The following is a 25,880-nucleotide window of genomic DNA, read 5'->3' on the forward strand; positions in this document are numbered from 1 at the left end:
TGAGGTGAGCCCAGATCGCGCCATTGCACTCCAGCCTAGGCAACAAGAGCAAATCTCCATCTCAAAAAAATGATAAATAAATAAAAACAGGCCGGGCGCGGTGACTCAAGCCTGTAATCCCAGCACTTTGGGAGGCCGAGACGGGTGGATCACGAGGTCAGGAGTTCGAGACCATCCTGGCTAACATGGTGAAACCCCGTCTCTACTAAAAAATACAAACACTAGCCAGGCGAGGTGGCGGGCACCTGTAGTCCCAGCTACTTGGGAGGCTGAGGCGGCAGAATGGCGTAAACCCGGGAGGAGGAGCTTGCAGTGAGCTGAGATCCAGCCACTGCACTCCAGCCTGGGCGACAGAGCGAGACTCCGCCTCAAAAATAAATAAATAAATAAATAAATAAATAAATAAATAAATAAATACAGTTCACTATGCTAGAACACATGCTCACCCAACAGAGGATGAAAATTAACAAATAGGCCAGGCTCAGTGGCTCACACCTGTAACCCCAGCACTTTCGGAGGCCGAGACAGACGGATCACCTGAGGTCAAGACCTCGAGACCAGCTTGGCCAATATGGTGAAACCTTGTCTGTACTAAAAATACAAAAATTAGCCAAGTGTGTTGGCGCACACCTGTAATCCCAGCTACTAAGGAGGATGAGGTGGGAGAATCACTTAAACCTGGGAGGAGGAAGTTGCAGTGGGCCGAGATCATGCCTACACTCCAGGCTGGGTGACAGAGCAAGACTCTGTCTCCAAAAAAATTTTTTTTAATTATTAAATACAAAATCAGTATTTGTGGGGTGTCAAAGAAACAGGTATATTCATTCAGACGTGGACATAACATAAACTAATGCAATTTTTCCGAAATTCAATTTGACAGTTTGTAGCAAGAGTCATGAAAGTGCTCAACGCTTCGATTTGGGACTTTTACATTAACAAATGTGGGCCAAAAAATACACGAATGAAAGGAAATCTTACCTGTTCAAAATGCTTATATCTATATTATTTGAAAAAGAGAAGCCGGACGTGGTGGCTCAAGCCTGTAATCCCAGCACTTTGGGAGGCCGAGATGGGCGGATCACGAGGTCAGGAGATCGAGACCATCCTGGCTAACCTGGTGAAACCCCCGTCTCTACTAAAAAATACAAAAAATTAGCCGGGCGAGGTGGCGGGCGCCTATAGTCCCAGCTACTCGGGAGGCTGAGGCAGGAGAATGGCGTAAACCCGGGAGGCGGAGCTTGCAGTGAGCTGAGATCCGGCCACTGCACTCCAGCCTGGGCAACAGAGCGAGACTCCGTCTCAAAAAAAAAAAAAAAAGAAAAAAAGAAAAAGAGAAAAAAAACCTAAAACCAATCCAATTGTACAAATTTTTGAAACATTAAATGGCAGTATATAATTAGTATATTCAGCAAGCATTTTTATTGCACACTATATATGCTAGATTCAATAGTGAGCAAATCAGGTACATTCCCTACCACCCATAGAGCCTCCAGTCTAAGAGATGAAATGGTTTGATATCTTTCTTCTGACAGAAAATGAATCATCTAGGCTGGGCACGGTGGCTCACGCCTGAAAGACCAAGTTAGAAAACCAGGCACAGCCAGGAGCGGTGGATCACGCCTGTAATCTCAGCACTTTGGGAGGCTAAGGCAGTCAGATCGCTTGAGGTCAGGAGTTCAAGACCAGCCTGGCCAACATAGTGAAACTCCATCTCTACTAAAAATACAAAAATTTGGCCAAGCGTGATGGTTCACGCCTGTAGTCCCAGCACTTTGGGAGGCCGAGGCAGGTGGATCACTTGAGGTCAGGAGTTAGAGACCAGCCTGGCTAAGATGGTAAAACCCCGTCTTTACCAAAATACAAAAATTAGCCAGGTGTGGTGGCATGCACCTGTGATCCCAGCTACTTGGGAGGCTGAGGCAGAAAAATCACTTGAACCCAAGAGGCAGAGGTTGTAGTGAGCTGAGATCGCGCCACTGTGCTCCAGCCTGTGGAAAGAGAGTGAGACACTTGTCTCAAAAAAAAGGAATGGGTGGTAAAACAAACCCAAATTATGACTCTTGTTCTAAGTGTTTTTCATTATATAATATTCCTCCCTTTGCTAGTACAGATTTCATTTTTAGCATACGTCAAATACTGGCAAACACATATAAACACACTTTACATACCAAACTCCCGAATGGCCTTCATCTTAAGACTATATATATTTAGGCCGGGCGCGGTGGCTCAAGCCTGTAATCCCAGCACTTTGGGAGGCCGAGACGGGCGAATCACGAGGTCAGGAGATCGAGACCATCCTGGCTAACACGGTGAAACCCCGTCTCTACTAAAAATACAAAAACTAGCTGGGCGAGGTGGCGGGCGCCTGTAGTCCCAGCTACTCAGGAGGCTGAGGCAGGAGAATGGCGTAAACCCGGGAGGCGGAGCTTGCAGTGAGCTGAGATCTGGCCACCGCACTCCAGTCCGGGCGACAGAGCGAGACTCCGCCTGAAAAAAAAAAAAAAAAAAAAAAAAAAAAAAAGACTATATATATTTAAAATATGACTGTGGCACAAAACAACTGGAATAAGGTATTTGTAACTGGCAGAAAATATTTTCTCCACGTCCTTACCAACTGCTTGTATTGACATTCTGACAGAAGCTTCAGTTCATGTGCCTTCCTGAATGAAGTCATGGTTCTTTCCAACCTCTGAAAACAGAAAAATCCCTCAGTTCATTACAAAGATCCCAGCAGGGGCCTCTGGCCTCTGACATGAACAAAAGCAGTTTTGCGCATTTCTGAGAATTCAAAGCTGACTTACTCCTGCATGGTGCTTTCACTTATGAATAGATGCACTAGGCAGCTGCACCGAACAGAGCCCAGTCACATGAGAGCCCCTCCTAACCTGGCAGCAAACCAGACTCAGACCTTTAGAATAACACATCGCCCACAAGGAGAGAGAGAGTGGCTAAGCATACAAGTTCTCAGAAGCTATGCTAGACACCAAAAGAGCTGTTCTTTCAGAAGACAGTCACTATCTAGTCAACCACTGTAACCATGTAACCATGTAACAACCTCACCTTCCCTCTAAGGAACCCACTATTTGACTTCTTAGTAAATCTTTCCAAGCAAAAGGTGATGTAACACTTCCACATGGCCTCTGGAAAAGTCAAAGATTATGTTGATCAGATCACTTAGTTCAACATCCATCACATCAGTTATTAAAAGAGAAGGAAAAAAACAGTCATCATACATCTTTTCTTCGAGGGGAAAACTCTCTTCTGAAGAAGAGTTTAAATTAGCCTGATTTTAAAAAGTGTTATTTTGACTACAACCAATAAAACACCTCAAATATTGGGGGAAAACAACTGAGTAACAGCTTACATATAAAAATTGAAAGCCTTATCTAGGTTATATATCCCCTCTGCCTTTATTCTACATTGTTACAAAATAAAAATTAAATCACTATCAAAAGATAATTAAGGGCCGGATACAGTGGTTCACGCCTGTAATCCCATCACTTTGGGAGGCTGAGGCAGGCAGATCACTTGAGGTCAGGAGTTCAAGACCAGCCTGGCCAACATGGTGAAACTCCATCTGTACTGAAAATACAAAAATTAGCCGGGCATTGTGGCACACACCTGTAATCCCAGCTACTCGGGAGGATGAGGCAGGAAAATCGCTTGAACCCAGAGGCAGAGGTTGCAGTGAGCCCAGATTGTGACATTGCACTCCAGCTTGGGCAAGAGTGAGACTTTGTCTCCAAAAAAAAAAAAAAGCCACACGCAGTGGCTCACACCTGTAATCCTGTAATCCTAGAACTTTGGGAAGCCGAGGCAAGTGGATCACCTGAGCTCAGGCGTTCAAGACCAGCCTGAGCAACACGGTGAAACCCCGTCTCTACTAAAATACAAAAAAATTAACTGGGCATGGTGGCAGGCACCTGTAGTCCCAGCTACTCGGGAGGCTGAGGCAGAAGAATTGCTTGAACCCGGGAGGCAGAGGTTGCAGTGAGCCAAGATCAAGCCACTGAACTCCAGCCTGGGTGACAGAACGAGACTCCGTCTCCAAAAAAAAAAAGAAAAAAAACAGAAAGCCAGGCACATCGTAATTATACTAGAGAGATTCCCAATGTTGATTTTGGCAATGGGAACAGGAGCTTAAGTTTCACACTCAGGGGTACTATTCCTTCTATATCACACCATGGTTTGGTGAAGTTCACCTGTTGGCAGAGTCTTCACTGCCTCTTCATATACAGCACAGCATCTCTCCTCCTTCCGGCCGACCTCCACTGCTTTGGCTTGTTTCGTTGTGGGCTGCTCTTCTCCTGTCTGTGACTCGATCTCTAATTCTCGCCTTGCCACATAATCCCAAGTGAGAGGATCATCTGTGTGTAGAGTCTGAAGGCTGAAAAATACAACTCACCTGTATTTATCCCACAACAAGAAACTAACTCAGAGTATCAGAGAAACAGTTACCTATCCTTAAAAAATCTACACGGGACATCCCTGTAACAACTGCAGTACCATAAAAACTATTTCCCAGGCCGGGCCCAGTGGCTCACGCCTTTTGGAGACCAGAACTTTGGGAGTCCGAAGTGGCTGGATCACCTGAGGTCAGGAGTTCGAGACCAGCCTGACCAATATGGTGAAACCCCATCCCTACTAAAAATACAAAAATAAGCCAGGCATGGTGGTGTGTGACTGTAGTCCAAGCTACTAGCGAGGCTGAGACAGGAGAACTGCTTGAACCCATGAAGCGGAAGTTGCAGTGAGCCAAGATCGCATCACTCCAGCCTGGGTGACAAAGCGAGACTCTGTCTCATTAAAAAAAAAAAAAAAAAAAAAAAAAAACAGGCCGGGCGCAGTGGCTCAAGCCTGTAATCCCAGCACTTTGGGAGGCCGAGGCGGGCAGATCACGAAGTCAGGAGATCGAGACCATCCTGGCTAACACGGTGAAACTCCGTCTCTACTAAAAAAATACAAAAAAAAAAAAAAACTAGCCGGGCGAGGTGGCAGGCACCTGTAGTCCCAGCTACTCGGGAGGCTGAGGCAGGAGAATGGCATAAACCCAGGAGGCGGAGCTTGCAGTGAGCCGGGATCCGGCCACCGCACTCCAGCCTGAGCGACCGAGCGAGACTCCGTCTCAAAAAAAAAAAAAAAAAATTTAATGGTCTCACTCTGTCACCCAGGCTGGGGTGCAGTGATGCAACAACAGCTCATGGCAGCCTCAACCTCACAGGCTCAAGGGATCCTCCCACCTCAGTCCTGCAAGTAGCTGGGACTACAGGCACACAACACCACACCCAGCTAATTGTATTGTTATTTTTGGTAAAAACAGGGTCTCACCATGTTGCCAAAGCTTACAAATAATTGTTAAACCATATAATCAGACATTAAAGAATAAAATTACCAGCCATGTGTAATGGCTCACATCTGTAATCCTTGCACTTTGGGAGGCTAAGGCAGGAGGATCACTTGAGCTCAGGAGTTCAAGACCAACCTGGGCAACACAGTGAGACCTCATCTCTATAATTAAAAATGTAAATAAATAAAAATATAATAAAGAAATAAAAAGAATTACCAGCACTCAACTATAAACATATAACTCTCATTTTATGGATAAATGCCAAGAAAACAGAATTTACAATTTTATATAAGCTTTAGATTTTTTTTTATTGAATAAACTATTTCCCCCAATAAGTGAATCAAAGAACTTAATCAGGAAGATACTTTTTTTCTGAGACACGGTCTCATTCTGTGACCCAGACAGGAGTGCAGTGGCAGGATCACAGCTCACTCCAGCCTCAACCTCCCAGACTCAGGTGATCTTCCCACCTCAGCCTCCAGAGTAGCTAAGACTACAAGAATGCACCACCATACCTAGCTTATTTTTGTAGAGACAGGGTTTCACTATGTTGCCCAGGCTGCTCTCAAACTCCTGAGCTGAAGTGATCCATTTGCCTTGGTCTCCCAAAGTTCTGGGATCCCAAAGTGTGAGCTACCACACTGGGCCAGGAAAAAATTTTTTTAACATAGTATGATATTAGGGTTTTTTTGTTTGTTTGTTTGTTTTTGAGATGGAATTTCACTCGTCGCCCAGGCTGGAGTGCAATTGTGGGATCTTGGCTCACTGCAACCTCCACCTCCCAGGTTCAAGCGAGTCTCACCTGACTCAGCCTCCCAAGTAGCTGGGATTACAGGCATGTACCACCACACCCAGCTAATTCTGTATTTTTAGTAGTGACAGGGTTTCACCATGTTGTTCAGGCTGGTCTCGAACTCCTGACCTCTAGTGATCCACCCACCTCAGCCTCCCAAAGTGCTGGGATTACAGGTGTGAGCCACTGCACCTGGCTAATATTAGCTTTTATTTCAGGGATTCAGTGTGGTATCTTCTTTCTCTTCTACTAAATATCCAACCTCAAACCCTTAATCTCAAGATCAGAAATAGATATATTCACCTTTCTACTAATGTTACTTACTCATCATAAATCTCTTTTTGTAGATCTTTGGCAAAGTCAAATAGCTGTGCAACTGAAAGCAGTGACACATGAAATTCTGCACCTAAATTTAAAAAGCAAGGAAGGAGAAGTTTATTGCCAATAAAAGTCACTTTACTTTAAAAGTAGCATTCTCCTCATGTACTGGAGTTAATCTTTTTGTTTTTTTAAATGAGAAATAGAACAAAATAGGACAAAAGTCATCCCATAGTCCCCTCACCTCAGGGTTTGTTAATATCTTTGTTAATATCTTTGAAGTATTGTTCAATATATTGTTAATATCTTTGAGGTATTCATAAAAAAAGAACTAATTTTCAACTCCCCACATTATTTAATTACTCCATGAGAACTTACTGAGGCTGGGTGCAATGGCTCACGCCAGTAATGCCATCACTTTGGGAGGCCAAGGCAGGAAGATCACTTGAGCTCAGGAGTTCAAGACTAGCCTGGACAACATGGTGAAACCTCATGTCTACTAAAAGCACAAAAATTAGCCAGACATAGAGGTCCATGCCCAGCTACTCAGGAGGCTGAAGTGGGAGAATTGTCTGAGCCCATGAAGTCGAGGCTACAGTGAGCCATGATTGTACCACTGCACACCTGCGTGGGTGACAGAGTGAGACCCTATCTCAAAAAAAAATAAATGGAAGGATAAATGACTACACACTGGGTACAGCGTACACTGCTTGCTAATGGGTGCACCAAAATCTCAAAAACCACCACTAAACCTGTTCCCCAAAAACCTACTGACATTTTTATTTTTGTGAGATGAAGTCTCGCTCTGTTGCTCTCTCAGCTCAGTCACTGCAACCTCCACCTCCCAGGTTCAAGCGACTCTCCTGCCTCAGCCTCCCAAGTAGCTGGGATTATAGGCACCCACCACCACACCCAGCTAATTTTTGTACTTTTAGTAGAAACGGAGTTTCACCTTGTTGGCCAGGCTGGTCACGAACTCCTGACCTCAGGTGATCCACCTGCCTCGACCTCCCAAAGTGCTGGGATTACAGGCATGAGCCACTGCACCTGGCCCAAACCTATTGAAATTTAAGGAAAAAAAATAGGAGTAGAATATAAATTTAAAAAAGAGACTTATGCCGGGCGTGGTGACTCACGCCTGTAATCCCAGCACTTTGAGAGGCCAAGGGGAGCAGATCACCAGGTCAGGAATATGAGACCAGCCTGGCCAACATAGGGAAACCACGTCTCTACTAAAAATACAAAAATTAGCCAGGCAGGGTGGTGTGTGCCTATAGTCCCAGCTACTTGGGAGGCTGAGGCAGGAGAATCACTTGAACCCAGGAGGCGGAGGCTGTGGTGAGCCAAGATTGCCCCACTGCACTCCAGCCTGGGCAACAAATCGAGACTCCATCTCAAAAAATAAGTAAGTAAGTTACTGAAATGTTCAATTATAGCCTAGGAAAAATAAGTATTTTCTGAAAGAAACAGGACACTATTCCTACAGAGTTTTATATACATTCTACTGGAAAATTTCAAAACTAGGTAAAGGTCTTCATTAGGAAAAGAATGTTTCACTTTCCTACCAAAAACAATGTTCAAAAGATACCTACCTTTAATTATGCTTACAGAATTTTTGTAGACGATCCGTGCCAACTCGCCCTTAAGGATTTCTTCAGAATAATCAGGATGCTCCTAAAGAGTGTTATATCAAACGTAACTTAACAGGTAGTACAAGGAGGAAAAGCGCTAGGATGGAAATTAACAATCCTAGATTATCTGTGCCATATGACCAATGGCAAATCATGTCTCTCTCTCCAGGCCAGTTCCCTCACTTGTAAAGTGTGCAGCTTGAACAAGATCACTGATCTTCCAACTGTGTTCTCTCAGGCTCCAAGAGTGGTGGCAAGATCACACAGCTTAAGGCCTCACTCTCCACTTGGACCAAAACAGGTCAGATTTTACATGTCTTATTTGCGCTTCTGTATAACATTTTATTTGAATAAAAAAGTCCTGGCCTGGCGCAGTGGCTCGCGCCTATAATCCCAGCACTTTAGGAAGTTGAGGCGGGTGGATCACTTGAGGTCAGGAGTTCAAGACCAGCCTGGCCAACGTGGTGAAACCCCATCTCTACTAAGAATACAAAAATTAGCCAGGCGTGGTGGCAGGCGACTGTAATCCCAGCTACTCAGGAGGCTAAGGCAAGAGAATCACTTGAACCCAGGAGGCGGAGGTTGCAGTGAGCCAAGATCGTGCCATTGCACTCCACCCTGGGCAACAAGAGCAAGACTCCATCTGAGAAAAAAGTTCTAAGCTGGAAACCACAATAACAGACAATAGCAAAGTTTCTTCTCAGCTCTAACATTCTAAATCTTTTAATTATTCTGTCACATAAAAAAATTATATACAAAGGGAAAGAAAGAAGGCCAGGAACCACACATTTCACAACCTTTCTCAAGCTCCTTGAATCCATTAATGTATCACTTTATGAGATCATACAGTGTTAAAGAATAGCATTTGGCTATTCTGTAAGTAACAATTTTGAGGACCACATTAATTAGTCCAAATATCTATTTTTATAGCATAAAGCTTCACTTTCCTAAGTCCACTTATAATTAACACTAACTCATCTGGAAGTTTCAAAATTAACAACATTAAACATTAAAGCTTGAACCGGGAGGCAGAGCTTGCAGTGAGCCGAGGTGGTGCCACTGCACTCCAGCCTGTGTGGCAGAACAAGACTTCGTCTCAAAAAAAAAAAAAAAAAAAAGAAAAGAAAAATATAGGCCGGCGCGGTGGCTCAAGCCTGTAATCCCAGAACTTTGGGAGGCCCAGACGAGTGGATCACGAGGTCAGGAGATGGAGACCATCCTGGCTAACACGGTGAAACCCCGTCTCTACTAAAAAAAATACAAAAAAACTAGCTGGGCGTGGTGGCGGGCGCCTGTAGTCCCAACTACTCGGGAGGCTGAGGCAGGAGAATGGCGTAAACCCGGGAGGCGGAGCTTGCAGTGAGCTGAGATCCGGCCGCTGCAACTCCAGCCTGGGCGACAGAGCGAGACTCCGTCTCAAAAAATATATATATATATTCCAAATATTTTCTCTTACTCCGAAGTAGGCTCAAAATGCTATACATTGTTAGCAAGTGAGAATAAAATAATTAGAACCTTACCACATCCATACTGGCTTTTTCAAATTCTTCCTTCTCTTTCCTCAGTTTTTCTGCATGCATCAGCTCCATCCTAAAGTACTACAGAAGGGAAATAAACTGAAAATCTTTGGAGACGCTTTTTTAAATTTTTTTGAGACAGGGTCTTGCTCTGTCACCCAGGCTGGAGTGCACTGGTGATCACAGTTCATTTAGGCCACAAATTCCTGTGCTCAAGTGATCCCCTTGCCTCAGCCTCCTGAGTAGCTAGGATTAGAGGCACGTCCTATCACACTCAGATAATTTTTTTATTTTTATTTTTTGGAGAGACAGGGTCTTGCTATGTTGCTGCCTGCCCTCAAACAACTGACCTCAAGTGATCCTCCTGCCTCAGCCTCCCAAAGTGCTGGGATTAAAGGCATGAGCCACCACATCCAGCCTTAATTTTCATTTAAGAATTAAATTGCAGGCTGGGCATGCCTGTAATCCAGACACTTTGGGAGGCCAAGGTGGGCAGATCACTTGAGGTCAGGAGTTTGAGACCAGCCTGCCCAACATTGTGAAACCCCATCTCTACTAAAAATACAAAAATTAGTGGGGCATGGTGGCGCACACCTACAATCCCAGCTACTTCAGGGGCTGAAGCAGGAGAATAGTTTGAACCCCGGAAGGCGGAGGTTGCAGTGAGCCAAGAACACACCATTGAACTCCTGCCTGAGTGACAGAGTGAGACTCCGTCTCAAACAAAAAAATAATAATTAAATAGCAGTTTCTCTTTTATCCTGACAAATGACTCAAACAGTGCAGCTTCCAATACATCCTTTCTATTATTTGGGATTTTCATCTAAAGCTTGGCCCTCAAATGTTCTAGGGCACCGTCCATAAGGGAGTAAGACCCCGAAGAGAGAAAGGAAGTAGTGCCAGTTATCTATCTCAAGAAAAGAGACAGAAAGAACGTGGAGAAAAGAGGAAGACAAGGCAAAGAAGCCAGAAGAGGGCTTCTTTGGAGAACCAAGGGAACAAGGGGAAAAAGAAAAAAAATAAAAACAAAAGTATAAAGAGGCTAAATCCGGCTCCCAACTAAAAAAATGTTAGAGTCTAGTTCCCTATTCCTTCCAACCACAGGAAGGAGATGGGGGTTCTAACCTCTCAACTAACTTAGAAGCTGCAGTGTCAACACCTACCACTGGCCAAAAAATAAAAAGATGTTTTTCCCTGGCCGGGCATGGTGGCTCACGCCTGTAATCCCACCACTTTGGGAGGCTGAGGTGGGCGGATCACCTGAGGTCAGTAGTTCGAGACTAGCCTGCCCAACAGGGCAAAACCCCATCTCTACTAAAAATACAAAAAATAGCCGGATGTGATGAGGGGCCTCTGTGATCCCAGCTACTTGGGAGGCTGAGGCAGGAGAATCGCTTGAACCCAGGAGGTAGAGATTGCAATAAGCCAAGACTGGGCCACTGCACTCCAGCCGGGGCAACAGAGCGAAACTCCGTCTCCAGAAAAAAAAAAAAGAGGTTTTTCCTTACCCACACCTCCACACTTATTCCTAGCCTCCATAAATTGAAGCCTTTTTTATTTAATAAAGAATACACGGGCCAGGAACAGTGGCTCACGCCTGTAATCCCAGCACTTTGGGAAGCCAAGGCAGGCAGATCACGAGGTGAGGAGATTGAGACCATCCTGGCAAACATGGTGAAACCCCATCTCTACTAAAAAATACAAAAAATTAGCTGGGCGTGGTGGCGGGCACCTGTAGTCCCAGCTACTCAGGAGGCTGAGGCAGGAGAATGGCGTGAACCTGGGAGGCAGAGCTTGCAGTGAGCCAAGACTGCGCCACTGCACTCCAGCTTGGGTGACAGAGCGAGACTCTGTCTCAAAAAAAAAAAAAATATATATATATATATATATATGTATGATATATGTATGACCAGCCTGGCCAACAAGGCAAAACCCCATCACTACTAAAAATACAAAAAATAGCCAGGTATGGTAGCGGGCACCTGTAATCTCAGCTACTCAGGAGGCTGAGGTATAAGAATTGCTTGAATCCAGTTAAAAAAAAACAATATATGTCTCCAGAGGACCAAACTGAGACATCACCATCTCATCCTATGTGCACACACTTACTTCTTTATAAAGTTTTGCACACTCTGGATGAAAGCGCAGTGCCCGAAGAAAGAGTTGCCTTGCGCTTTCTGAAGACAATCGATCTTCCATTTCCCATTTGGCTGCCATAATCCACAAAGCTGTAAGTGAAAAAACATCAGATTTCATTTCAATAAATTAATCAAGTCAGACAAGAAAAGAACCAAATGATCCAATTTTAATACTCACACATTTTTTCTTTTCTTTGAGATGGAGTCTCACTCTGTCACCCAGCTGGAGTGCAGTGGTGCGATCTTGACTCACTACAAGCCTCGCTTCCCAGGTTCATGCCATTCTCCTGCCTCAGCCTTCTGAGTAGCTGGGACTACAGGCGCCCACCACCATGCCCGGCCAATTCTTTTTTTGTATTTTTAGTAGAGACAGGGTTTCCCCATGTTCGCCAGGATGGTCTCGATCTCCTGACCTTGTGATCCACCCCACCTGACCTCCCAAAGTGCTGGGATTACAGGCATGAGCCACCGCACTCAGCCTACTCAAACAATTTTTTTTAAAAACCATTAACGGCCGGGCGCGGTGGCTCAAGCCTGTAATCCCAGCACTTTGGGAGGCCGAGACGGGCGGATCACGAGGTCAGGAGATCGAGACCATCCTGGCTAATATGGTGAAACCCCGTCTCTACTAAAAAATACAAAAAACTAGCCGGGCGAGGTGGCGGGCGCCTGTAGTCCCAGCTGCTCGGGAGGCTGAGGCAGGAGAATGGCATAAACCCGGGAGGCGGAGCTTGCAGTGAGCTGAGATCCGGCCACTGCACTCCAGCCTGGGCGACAGAGCGAGACTCTGTCTCAAAAAAAAAAAAAAATAAAAAAAAAAAAAAAAAAAAAATAAAAACCATTAACAAAAGGGGATGCAGTTCCCACAGACTGTTTCTAACTGCAAAGCTTGGTTACATTATCTAAAATTAGAAACAGTACTCTGAAGCAAATAAGTAAATGATAACAAATGTTAATTTAGAGGATGAGTACCTAAGTGTCTGTTACTATATTTCATCAGATCAAAGGACATTATTGTAAGTCACATACAATTTTTTTTTTTTTTTTTTTTTTTTTTGAGACAGGGTCTCGCTCTGTTGCTCAGGCTGCAGTGGCACAAACACAGCTCACTGCAGTCTCTACCTCCCAGGATCCCACCTTAGCCCCTCAAGTAGCTGGGACCACGGGCACACGCCATCACGCCCAGCTAAATTTTGTAGTTTTTGTAGAGACAGGTTTTCACCACGTTGCCCAGGCTGGTCTCAAACTCCTGATCTCAAATGATCTGCCTGCCTCGGCTTCCCAAAGTGCTGGGATTATAGACATGAGCCACTGTGCCTGGCCCACATACAAATTTTAAAGGTAGTAAAATGCCAGAAAAAGGCCAGGCACAGAGGCTTACACCTGTAATCCCAGCACTTTGGGAGGCCGAGGCAGACAGATCACTTGAGGTCAGGAGTTTGAGACCAGCCCAGCCAACATGATGAATCCTCGTTTCTACTAAAAAATACAAAAAATTAGCCAGATGTGGTGGCACCCTCCTGCAGTCCCAGCTATTACGGAGGCTGAGGCAGAAGAGTCACTTTAACCTGGGAGGTGGACGCTGCAGTGAGCTGAGGTCGCACCACTGCACCCCAGCCTGGGCGACAGAGAAAGACTCCATCTCAAAAAAAAAAGGCCAGAAAAAACTGCTTATCTTATAACGAATGAATTATTTTTTGCTCTTTTTTCAATATTTAGAGAAATTCTAGGGCCAGGAACAATGGCTTACTCCTGTAATCCCAGCACTTTGGGAGGCTGAGGTGAGCAGATCGTTTGATGTCAGGAGTTTGAGACCAGTCTAGCCAACATGGCAAAACCCCATCTGTACTAAAATACAAAAATTAACCAGGCGTGGTGGTGCACATCTGTAATCCCAACTACTTAGGAGGCTGAGGCATGAGAATCACTTGAACCCAGGAGACAGAGGTTTCAGAGAGCCGAGATAGTACCACTGCACTGAAGCCTGGGCAACAGAGGCAGGACTCTGTCTCGAAAAAATAAAAAACAGAATAAATTCTAATTCGTAATTTTCTTTAAAATCCTTTATCCTTCTATATGGGAAATTAACCCTGAGTTAACATTCTAGCTATTTCCCTAGAAACTTAACAAAGGTCAGCTATCTTAACAAGCAATATTGCTTTTGTTAAAAATGACGCCTGGCTGGTAACCACACTTGGAATAGGAGGGTCAGCAACGGTGGCAAGAAATTCCTTTGAACTTTCTTGAACATGTGACTCTTAAAATTAAGCATGACCCTTCTAGGATCTGTAGAAGCCACGCCCATCCATGGGGCTTCTAAGCCAGAGTGGATCCCCTACCCACTGATATGATCTCATCTCCTCATACCTGAACAGTCACCTTAGGAACCAGAGGCTACCTGCATTCTGCTAAGAGCATTCTGCAGAAGAAACATACCTAAGGCTATCCTGCTATATTTCTGAGTAAACTGGTAGCAAATGTCGTCTATTCGAGTCTTGCGTGGTGTAAGATGTCTGATTAAGCCTAATACCCTGAGAATAGGTACTGAGGCCTCTCCACTATCAACTAGACCATTTATACATTATTCACAAGAGAAATATTTATTTTACAAAACATGAGTCTACTCTGTACCAGCACTCTTCTAAAATTTATATTGATATTTTCCCCTTTAAGCTTCTAAAATTCCTCAGATTTGACTGCCTCCAAATAAAATGTCCCTCAAAGGACTCAAAAGTTTATTTTGCCATCACCTAAAAAGAAATACAGTCTGGACGGGCATGGTGGCTCACACCTGTAATCCCAGCACTTTGGGAGGCCGAGCTGGGTGGATCACGAGGTCAGGGGTTCAAGACCAGCCTGACCACCATAGTGAAACCCCATCTCTGCTAAAAATACAAAAATTAGCTGGGCGTGGTGGCAGACGCCTGTAATCTCAGCTACTCAGGAGGCTGAGGCAGGAGAACTGCTTGAACCCAGGAGGCGGAGGTTACAGTGAGCCGAGATTGCGCCACTGCCCTCCTGCCTGGGTGACAGAGCGAGACTCCGTCTCAAAAAAAAAAAAAGAAATACAGTCCTTCTTGCCTGCAGATACAATACCTAGGGCAGTAACTAGTTTATAATAGGCAGGGGTGAACTATGAGGCAGCTATGTCAGTAACAAAAACTGCTGAGACCAACTGCCTTAAGCTCAAGTCCTCAAAATAATCTCTTAGATTTATCAAGTGAAATAAAATCCAAAATGGCTTGAGTCTAAATAAAATGCAGAAAAATTGACAAAGATTTCACCATACCTGGCTTGTTGGAATGAATCGCCAACATGGCAGAGAATACCTTGCTAAGTTGAGTTTTAGTAGCCTGTAAAAAAGGAAAATATTTCTACTTACTGCACAGATAAATCATTGCTCTTACTCGCTAAGTAATGTGCACCCTAACTTTACCAACTGTAACATGTGACTCTTAAAATTGAGCATGACCCTTCTAGGATCTGTAGAAGCCACGCCCATCCATGGGGCTTCTAAGCCAGAGTGGATCCCCTACCCACTGATATGATCTCATCTCCTCATACCTGAACAGTCACCTTAGGAACCAGAGGCTACCTGCATTCTGCTAAGAGCATTCTGCAGAAGAAACATACCTAAGGCTATCCTGCTATATTTCTGAGTAAACTGGTAGCAAATGTCGTCTATTTGAGTCTTGCGTGGTGTAAAATCCAATGAAGCATGACATGCTATTGCTAGGGACATATAAACGAACACAGACCCTCATAATTTTCTACCTCAATTAAACCACTAAACACTTTAAATATCTTTTTTTTAAACATCAGCTGTATTGAACAAATACACGTAAAAATTATATTATTTTCAACTGACTTGGAAACTATTAAGAGTCATTTAGATATCCAATGTTATATTGATGTTCCGCCTCCTTGGATTCTTTTTTCATTTATTAACCCTACACTTCAGGAAAAACCTCTGACATGAAGCTTAAAGGGCAGATTAACAAAAATATGGCCAGAGGAAGCAAGACATGCATGGCTTTACTCACCCACTTCTTACAAAAAACCACATAGGAGAGCCAAAGTTGAACATCATCCTGCAAGAAAAGCAATGTAGTAAGCTGCGCGAATTTGACCTTTACATATAATACATCTTCGCATTAATTAGCTTTGCTAAAAACAAGCAGATTTCAGGTTGGGTGCGGTGGCTCACGCCTGTAATCCCAACACTTTGTGAGGCCAAAGTGGGAGGATCACTTGAGGTCAGGAGATAGAAACCAGCCTGGCCAACATGGTGAAACCCCACCTCAACAAAATTACAAAGATTATTAGGAGGCCAAGGCAGGTGGATCACTTGAGGTCAGGAATTCAAAACCAGCCTAGCCAATATGGTGAAACCCCGTCTCTACTAAAAATACAAAAAAATTAGCCGGGTGTGGTGCAGACCCCTGTAATCCCAGCTACTCGGGAAGCTGAGACACGAGAATCGCTCGAACCCGGGAGGCCGAGATCATGCCACTGCACTCCAGCCTGGGCAACAGAAGGAGGCTCCACCTCAAAAAAAACAAAAATTAGTTAAGTATGGTGGTATGTGCCTGTAATCCCAGCTACTAGGGAGGCTGAGGCAGAAGAATCACTTGAACCTAGGAGGTGAAGGTTACAGTGAGCTGCCGAGATAGTGCCACTGCACTCCAGCCTGGGTGACAGAGCAAGACTCCACCTCAAAAAAAAAAAAAAAAAAAAGCCAGGCACAATGGCTCAGGCCTATAATCCTAGCACTTTTGGAGGCTGAAGCAGATGGATCACCTGAGGTCAGGAGTTCGAGACCAGCCTGGACAAGATGGCGAAACCCTGACTACTAAAAATACAAAAATTAGCCAGGCGTGGTGGCTTGTGCCTGTAGTCTCAGGTATTGGGGAGGCTGAGACAGGAGAATTACTTCAACCTGGGAGGCAGAGGTTGTAGTGAGCCAAGATCACACCACTGAACTCTAGCCTGGGCGACAGAGTAAGATTGCATCCCAAAAAAAAAAAAAAGCAGATTTCAGAAAATTCAATCACCTCTCATCCTATCTGGCTTTCCCTCACAAAGGCCTCAGATCTCTTAACCATGATAATTCAATCTTTCCCCGAACTCCCACTCACAATGCCCCAAAAAAACTTTGTTATCTATCCAATTTGTTTAATGCAGTTCTTAAAGGATCTCAATCTGGGGTAGCAATATAAAATTTGTCATTCCAAAATACTTCTCATATAATATATCCAATCCCAAAGAGTCCTGTAATCCCAGCACTTTGGGAGGCTGAGGTGGGCAGATCACTTGAGCCCAGAAGTTCAAAACCAGCCTGAGCAACATGACGAAACCCTGTGTCTACCAAAAATACAAAACTTAGCCAGGCATGGTGGCATGCGCCTGTGATCCCAGCTACTGGGGAGGCTGAGGTGGGAGAATCGTTTGAGCCTGGGAGGCAGAGGTTGCAGTGAACTGAGATCACTCCACCGTACCCTAGCCTGGGCAACACAGTGAGACCTTATCTCAAAAAAAAAAAAAAAAGAAAAGAAAAAAAATCAAGTTTCTGAGGTATTGCCCCTACATTACCATTTATCTTCAGGCTCTAAGTCTTCAGTATACTCACAGATATATACAAATATCTCCCAAATTTCCAATCCTTAGTAATGTATCAAATACACTATTTTCAGCACTGTCCTCACAGAATAACTATAAGGTAATAAGATCAATTTTCTTACTGGTTTGCTAAGTGGCTCAAAAAATGTTTTGAGCAATGATACCATCATTAGAATAAGAATAAAGATACCCAAGATAAAAATAGAAAACTGCAGTTGAATTCCTAATAATACTTATCTTCACATCTCATAAAATTAAGGATGGCCTGATCACTTACTTTCCATTTTGCTGAGGCACGCTGGAAAACACCTTGTACCCGGTGTACAATAGAATTCTCAATCTCATCCTTCTTAAATGAATATCCAATGCGCTAAAGGGGGACATAAAAAACAAAGCCTCAGCTTAATCACATTTGTCCTAAACAGCATTCCTACTTGACCACTGAATGGTACTGATGAAGCAAACAAATAATTACAAATATCCATTACAGGCATGTCACCACACAGTTTTATCAACACTGTCTCCCAAACACAAGTCCTAACTATACCATCAGTCATACTGCTTAGTTCTGTATTTTTTTCCAATTTCTAGAAAATCCTCTACTTACTGTTCTTCTTCTCTGGATCAGCTCCAAAAGATTAATTTCATACTACGAAAGAAAAACATACAAAAAAATTAAAAGCTAGAAAATCTAAAACCTTTTAGATACTGGAAATTTAGTTAGTCATAAAACAAAACTCAAGAATATAAAATAAAAAATAATGTGCTATCACATAAGTATAATTTACAATAAATGTCTAGAATTCACTTAAAATTCACTTAGCTATAAAACTTAAACAAAATAATTAACAAGCTTATAATTATATGCTTCACTTAAAAATGATTCCATGAAATATTTCAAGCTTATAAAACACCCCATGCAGCTACAATACAGCTACATCAAAACCTACATTGCACTACATTTGCTTCAAATCTTTTTTAGAAATAAAACAGTATAAAAATGAAGCCACCTATGTACCCATCTCTGATTCTACTCTTCTCCCTCTCCAGAGGCAGGAATTATCTAGACTTTTGTTATCATTCCCAAACATGATTTTGAACTTTATTATAATGATGTCTTGAATGCTTTTAAATTTTACATAAACGGTATCATGCTACATCTATCAACCCATAAGTTGTTCGTTGTTTTTTGTTTGTTTGAGACAAAAAAACAAACACTCAGGAGGTGGAGGTTGCAGTGAGCCAAGATTATACCACTGCACTTCAGCCTGGGTGACAGAGCAAGACTCCATCTCAAAACAAAACAAAAAAAGATTTGCTCTTATGATGAATATAAAGCAGTCCTAAAAAGCAGGACTATAAAGCAGTCCTGTTTTTTTTTGTTTGTTTGTTTGTTTGTTTTTGAGACGGAGTCTCGCTCTATTGCCCAGGCTGGAGTGCAGTGGCAAAATCTAGGCTTACTGCAACCTCTGCCTCCCAGGTTCAAGCAATTTTCCGGCCTCAGCCTCCCCAGTAGCTGGGATTATAGGCATGTGCTACTATGCCTGGCTAATTTTTGTATTTTTAATAGAGATGGGGTTCCACCATGTTGACCAGGCTGATCTCCAACTCCCAACCTCAAGTAATCCACCTGCCTCAGCCTCCCAAAGCGCTAGGATTACAGGCGTGAGCTACCGTGCCCGGGCCCTACACCTGGTTTTAATCTTTATTTAAATAATTGCTGATGAGGCTGACATCTTTTCATAAGTTTAACTACAAGTGATGTTTCCCCTTTGCGACTTTCACGTTCACATGATTTGGCCATTTTTCTTTTCAGTTGTCATTTTCTTCTCGATTTACAGTTCTTTATACATGCGTATATGTAGTTCCAATTCTGTGTTGCAAATATTTTCTCACATTTTGTGGCTTGTATTTTCACATTATTTGTCATGTCTTTTTTGCATAGAAAATTTTCTTTTTTTTTTTTTTTGAGACAGGGTCTCTATCACCCAGACTGAAGTGCAATGGCACCATCATGGCTCGCTACACCTTCCACCTCCCAGGTTCAACTGATCCTCCCACCTCAACCTCCAGAGTAGCTAGGACTACAGGCGTGCACCACCATGCCTAGCTAATTTCTGCATTTTTTTGTAGAGATGGGGTTTGCCATGTTGCCTAGGCTGGTCTTGAACTCCTCAGTTCAAGCGATCTGCCTGTCTTACAGTGAGCCGCCACGCCCCTCCGGAAATTTGTATTTTGAACACAAATCAATCGATCTTTTCTCCTATGGTTTGTGCTTTCACAGTCTCATTTAGCTTTAAGAAATCTTTTGGCTGGGCACACTGGCTCAAGCCTGTAATCCCAACACTCTGGTAGGTCAAGGCAGGAGGATCACTTGAGCCCAGGAGTTCAAGACCAGCCTGGGCAACATAAAGAGACCCTATCTCTACAAAACATAAGAAAATTAGCCAGCCATCTGGCACAGGCCTGTAGTCCTATCCACTTGGGAGGCTGAGGCAGGAGGATCACCTGAGCCTAGAAGCTCGAGGCTGCAATGAGTGATGCTCGCACCATTGCACTCCAGCCTGGGCAAGAGTGTGTGTATTACTTGAAAAAAAACAAATTATATTTTTGACATAATATGGTCTTGACTCATTTTGAGTGAGCAATCTACTCATAGGACCTCTTCCAGAAACAATAGCTTAGTCAAGGTTCATATATCATTTGTTCAGCTGTCTTTTGAAATCTAAGCTCAAAACTTCTAGTCTTTTTTTTTTTTTTTTGAGATGGAATTTCACTCTTGTCGCCCAGGCTGAGAGTGCAATGGCACAATCTTGGCTCACTGCAAACTCCACCTCCTGGGTTCAAGCGTTTCTCCTGCCTCAGCCTCCTGAGTAGCTAGGATTACAGGCGCCCACCACCATACCCAGGTAATTTTTGCTTTTTTAGCAGAGACGGGGTTTCCCCATGTTGGCCAGGCTGATCTCGAACTCCTGACCTCAGGTGATCTGCCCACCTCAGTCTCCCAAAGTGCTGGGATTACAGCATAAGCCACTGTGCCCACCAAAAACTTCTAGTCTTATAAACATTTCATCTTGTTATTGGTTCTTTCTGAATCCTGATTTCATCATCCAACATATTAGCTATTCTCCCCCATTGGAAAATTGATCTGACATGATTTATCTTTATTCAAACCTTCCATGCATTTACAAAATGAAAAAATCTTGCAGCACACCTCTTTCCAAGTGGACAGACAACGGATAAACAAGTAGTAACTTTTCAATTCTCTACAATCATCAAATTCACTCTCCTCTATCTTGCTCACCAAGAGGCAAATCTCTTGCTGAAGTCCTGATACACACTATGTCTCTGACAATCTCTGATCTACAAACCCAGTAGAAAAAAAAAAAAAAGAAAATGAAAAGAGAGAAAGAGAGGGAAAAGTAAGTTCAGTTTGGCAAGGACTAAAGTCTTAGTGGAGTAATGTTATTCCCAATGTTACTCCTGTTCAGAAATATCTATCTAATGCACCTTTCTGGAATTTTAGAAAAAAATAATTTTTTTTTTTTTTAAGACGGAGTCTCACTATGTTGCCCAGGTTGGAGTGCAATGGCGTGATCTTGGCTCCTGCAACCTCCACCTCCCGAGTTCAAGTGATTCTCTTGCCTCAGTCTCCTGAGTAGCCAGGATTATAGGCACCCGCCACCATGTCCGGCTAATTTTTGTATTTAGTAGAGACAGGGTTTCACCATGTTGGTCACGCTGGTCTTGAACTTCTGACCTCAAGTGATCTGCCTTCCGTGGTCTCCCAAAGTGTTGGGATTACAGGTGTGAGCCACCGCACCCAGCCTAAAAATTTTTTTAAAAATTGATGTTGGCCAGGAGCGGTGGCTCCCACCTGTAATCCTAGCACTTTGGGAGGCCGAGGTGGGTGGATCACAAGATCAGGAGTTCAAGACCAGCCTGGTCAAGATGGTGAAACCCTGTCTCTACTAAAAATACAAAAATTAGCCTGGCATGGTGGCAGGCGCCTGTAATCCTAGCTACTCAGGAAGTTGAGGCACAGAACTGCTTAAACCCGGGAGGCAGAGGTTGCAGTGAGTTGAGATCACACCACTGCACTCCAGCCTGGGCAACAAGAGCGAAACTCCATCTCAAAAAAAAAAAAAAAAAAAAAAAAAAAAATGATGTTAAGCTAGTCATTCTAGAACTGATTTTAAATTTGTGAAGGGATGGGAGGCTGAGGCAGGAGAATCACTTGAAGCCAGGAGGCAGAGGTTGCAGTGAGCAGAGACTGCGCAACTGCACTCCAGCCTGGGTGACACAGAGAGACTCCATCTCAATTAATCAACCAATCAATCAATTTGTGAAGGGATTAAAGTAAGGCTAGGGCCGGGCATGGTGCCTCATACCTGTAATCATAGCACTCACTTTGGGAGGCCAATGCAGGTGGACTGCTTGAAGCCAGGAGTTCAAGACCAGACTGGCCAACATGGCAAAACCCAGTCTCTGCTAAAAGTAGCTGGGCGAGGTGCCACATGCCTGTAATCCCAGCTACTGGGGAGGCTGAGACTTAAGAACCACTAGAACCCGGGAGGTGGTGGTTGCAGTGAGCCACGATCGCACCACTGCACTCCAGCCTGGACGAAAGAGCAAGACTTTGTCTCAAAAACTAAACAAAACAAAAGAAAGACTAGGCCCGGTGGCTCACAAACAGTTGTAATCCCAGCATTTTGGGCGTGGGAAACATGCCAAAACCCTGTCTCTACAAAAAACACAAAAACCAGCCAGACATAGTGTCACACACCTGTAGTCCCAGCTACTCCAGAGGCTGAGGTGGGAGGATGGCTCCAGCCCAGGACGTGGAAGCTACACTGAGCCATGATGGGACCACTGGATTTCAGCCTGGGTGAAAGGTGAGACCCTGCCTCAAAAATTAGTAATAAAATTATTAATTATTGGCCGGGCATTGTGGTTCACACCTGTAAGCCCAGCACTTTGAGAGGCCAAGGCGTGGATCCCTTGAGTTCAGGAATCCCAGACCAGCCTGGGCAACATGGCAAAACCCAATGTCTACCAAAAAGCATAAAAAATTAGCCAGGCAAGGTGGCATGCACCTGTGGTCCCAGCTACCCAGGTGGCTGAGGTAGGAGAACTGCTTGAGCCTGGAAGGCAGAGGTTGCAGTGAGCAAAGATCACACCATTCACACCACTGCACTCCAACCTGGGTGATAGAGTGAGACCCCATCTCATCAAAAAAAAAAAATTATTAATTCCACACTTACTTGAACATAATTGATAAAGTCTTCCTTGAAAAGGGTTCTTCTCTGGATTTTGTACTCTAGATCAGAAGCCTTCTTAATGATAGCCCTGAGGAGAAAACCATTTAAACTTCACTTGAAAACTGCAAAAATTAAATGTTTAACTTTATTTTGAATATATTTAAAACACGTTTTTCAAAATACAAAATTCCTAGAGTTATCCTTCACAAGAAAATACATTGGCCGGGCGCAGTGGCTCATGCCTGGAATCCCAGCACTTTGGGAGGCTAAGGCGGGTAGATCACGAGGTTAAGAGATTGAGACCACCCTGGCCAACATGGTAAAACGCCATCTCTACTAAAAATACAAAAATTTGCTGGGCGTGGTAGTGCGCACCTGTAGTCCCAGCTACTCGGGAAACTGAGGCAGGAAAATTGCTTGAACCTGGGAGGTGGAGGTTGCAGTAAGCCAAGATCGTGCCACTGCACTCCAGCCTGGTGACAGAGCGAGACTCCATCTCAAAAAAAAAAGAAAAAAAAAGTATTCTCTTACACAATTACTTTTGTGTTCTTAAGGGTATCAGGATGTATTTTTAAACTTTCAGGAAAATCATCTTAATCAACTCCCAAAACCAATGACATTCCCACCAGCAAAGCAAACATAATTAAGAACTTTATACCATTTATGCACAGTATTTTTTTCTTCTTTCTTTTTTTTTTTTTTTTTTGAGACAGTGCCTCACTCTGTCGACCCAGACTGGAGTGCAGTGGCAAGATCACAGCTCACTGCAACCTCTGCCTCCTGGGTTCAAGCGATTCTCCTGCCTTAGCCACCTGAGTAGCTGGGACTACAGGCGCCTGCCACCACGCTCGGTTAATTTTTGTATTTTTAGTAGAGATGGGGTTTCACCGCATTGGCCAGGCTGGTCTCGAACTCCTGATCTCACGTGATCCACCCGCCTCGGCCTCCCAAAGCGCTGGAATTACAGGCGCGAGCCACCGCGCCCGGCTGGTATTAATCAAGACTTCTTTTACACCGAGTTGAGGTCACTTTGATTTTAATAATAAATCTCTTTCTGAAATTCCTCTTATTTCTGAGTTCTCAACATGTAAATTTTTTTTTTTTTTTTTTTTTTTTTTTTGAGACGGAGTCTCGCTCTGTCACCCAGGCTAGAGTGCAGTGGCCGGATCTCAGCTCACTGCAAGCTCCGCCTCCTGGGTTCACGCCATTCTCCTGCCTCAGCCTCCCGAGCAGCTGGGACTACAGGCGCCCGCCACCTCACCCGGCTAGTTTTTTGTATTTTTTTTAGTAGAGACGGGGTTTCACCGTGTTAGCCAGGATGGTCTCGATCTCCTGACCTCGTGATCCGCCCGTCTCGGCCTCCCAAAGTGCTAGGATTACAGGCTTGAGCCACCGCGCCCGGCCAAATTTTTTTTTTTTTTTTTTTTTTTTTTTTTGAGACGGAGTCTCGCTCTGTCGCCTGGGCTGGAGTGCAGTGGTCGGATCTCAGCTCACTGCAAGCTCTACCTCCCGGGTTTACGCCATTCTCCTGCCTCAGCCTCCCAGTAGCTGGGACTACAGGCGCCTGCCACCTCGCCCGGCTAGTTTTTTGTATTTTTTAGTAGAGACGGGGTTTCACCGTGTTAGCCAGGATGGTCTCGATCTCCTGACCTCATGATCCGCCTGTCTCGGCCTCCCAAAGTGCTGGGATTACAGGCTTGAGCCACCGCGCCCGGCCCCAAATTTTTTAAAAACTCTAAATTGTGTCTGCCCTAAAAGGTTATTACTACGAAGGACTTACGGGAGAAGATTCAGAGTCCTTAGCTAAGGAGAGAACACATGACAAGCACACTTCAGTAGAATTTAATGCAAGATGTGTAAGACAGGTGTCTTTAGTAATGGTAACAATAACATTTACTGAGCACTTTCTAAGCATCCACACTGCTATGTTCTGTGTTTCAGTAACGAATGCTTACTTTGAAGCTCTGAGTCACATTACTACATTCAGACGTTGCAAAACAAAGCAACAATCACAGAAACCATTAAAAACTATTAAACATAATTTTAACACGCAACTGAATGTCTACTATGTGCCAGGCGCTGTGGTTAGGCTCTGCAGTAGCCTATGAAACTGATTTCAACGGTCCTCACCTTCAAGTCTAGTTAGAAACTTACTTATTCACTCCCGCTGCACTCTGGTCCCAGCCCTAGAGCAGTACAAGCTACCGCAATCACCTTACAGTACACTGTTATCAAAATATTTAATTAGTCTATCTCCCCCAGCACATACAGCCCAATTAGCTCCTAATGAGCAGGAATCCTGGGTTTAATAACCGTTACGACCCTAAGACCCGGCTCCATGAAAGGCTTGTCAATATGTCGGATGGGTAAGTAGACGGACGGATAACCTTGCAACGAATGAGAAATTAATTCTGGACATCACCGAAAAAGGGAAATGGGCATCCGCCACGTTAGGAAAAATAAACACAGGTCGAGCGTCCCCACACCTGGCCCCTGCCACACACTCCCAACCTCCCCTCAGGCCGCCTTAGATCTTCCCTCTCCCCAACCCTCTCTCACTTAATCTCCGCATGACTGAACAGTCCAATGCGCTCCAGCTGTTCCAATTCCGGGAGCCGATCTTCTATGCGCTCCTGAATTATCTCTGCCATGAGGTCCAAACTCTACAACCCCGTGGGGAGCTCCTAAACAGCGAACACGAGTAGGAAGCTCCCGATTTCAGGTTCGCAGATCCAGCCCTATCACCTACGCGTCCGGTCGTAACGCGCTCCTTAGGTCCCGCCTTTTCCGCTTCCGCCGCCTCCGCAGTAGGGGAAGGCCCTTCGGCTTCTACAGCCACTGTCCCCTCCCTGTGGCCGATTGTGGGATTGCAGCGAGAATCCCCCCTGGTCTTGGGCCGGACGACTCTAGCGGACAGGAGTTGAGGGGCGGGGCTAGACGAGAGGCGGGGCTAAGTGCGCGCGCGCCGCTAAACTTGGACCGCGATCGGGAAAAGCGCCTCCGGGTATCGAGAGGTGGGCTACCAAAGCCTAAAGGGGACACAAGATGCATTTTCTGCAGAATATTGTCTATTTTCATTGTGCTCCCATCCCACGTCCTGACTTCCCAACACCAAGAACAACAAAAAAAAGCAAAGGAGGATATTTTACAATTAAACATTTTTGAAAGCCGGTCGCGGCCGGGCGCGGTGGCTCAAGCCTGTAATCCCAGCACTTTGGGAGGCCGAGACGGGCGGATCACGAGGTCAGGAGATCGA

At 44.4% G+C, this 25,880-nt stretch overlaps 1 protein-coding gene across 2 annotated transcripts in view; it reads right to left on the reverse strand.

Moving 5' to 3' along the window:
- Window positions 1-25,413, reverse strand: part of UTP6 (UTP6 small subunit processome component) — a 39,158-nt gene extending 13,745 nt beyond the window's left edge. For both annotated transcript variants that reach the window (XM_030923476.1, XM_010372981.2), the window contains exons 1-13: window positions 25,184-25,413; window positions 22,628-22,712; window positions 17,971-18,012; window positions 17,641-17,733; window positions 15,788-15,835; window positions 15,034-15,097; window positions 11,716-11,834; window positions 9,610-9,687; window positions 8,051-8,132; window positions 6,465-6,546; window positions 4,203-4,387; window positions 3,061-3,140; window positions 2,612-2,689 (exon numbers count right to left, since the gene is read on the reverse strand). In XM_030923476.1, the coding sequence (XP_030779336.1) occupies window positions 2,612-2,689; window positions 3,061-3,140; window positions 4,203-4,387; window positions 6,465-6,546; window positions 8,051-8,132; window positions 9,610-9,687; window positions 11,716-11,834; window positions 15,034-15,097; window positions 15,788-15,835; window positions 17,641-17,733; window positions 17,971-18,012; window positions 22,628-22,712; window positions 25,184-25,275 (1,128 nt within the window). In that variant the 5' untranslated portion in view covers window positions 25,276-25,413. The remainder of the gene's footprint in view (window positions 1-2,611; window positions 2,690-3,060; window positions 3,141-4,202; window positions 4,388-6,464; window positions 6,547-8,050; window positions 8,133-9,609; window positions 9,688-11,715; window positions 11,835-15,033; window positions 15,098-15,787; window positions 15,836-17,640; window positions 17,734-17,970; window positions 18,013-22,627; window positions 22,713-25,183) is intronic.
- Window positions 25,414-25,880: the final 467 nt, after the last annotated feature.

The sequence above is a fragment of the Rhinopithecus roxellana genome, chromosome 19 (assembly GCF_007565055.1).
Source record: "Rhinopithecus roxellana isolate Shanxi Qingling chromosome 19, ASM756505v1, whole genome shotgun sequence".
Lineage (NCBI taxonomy): Eukaryota > Metazoa > Chordata > Mammalia > Primates > Cercopithecidae > Rhinopithecus > Rhinopithecus roxellana.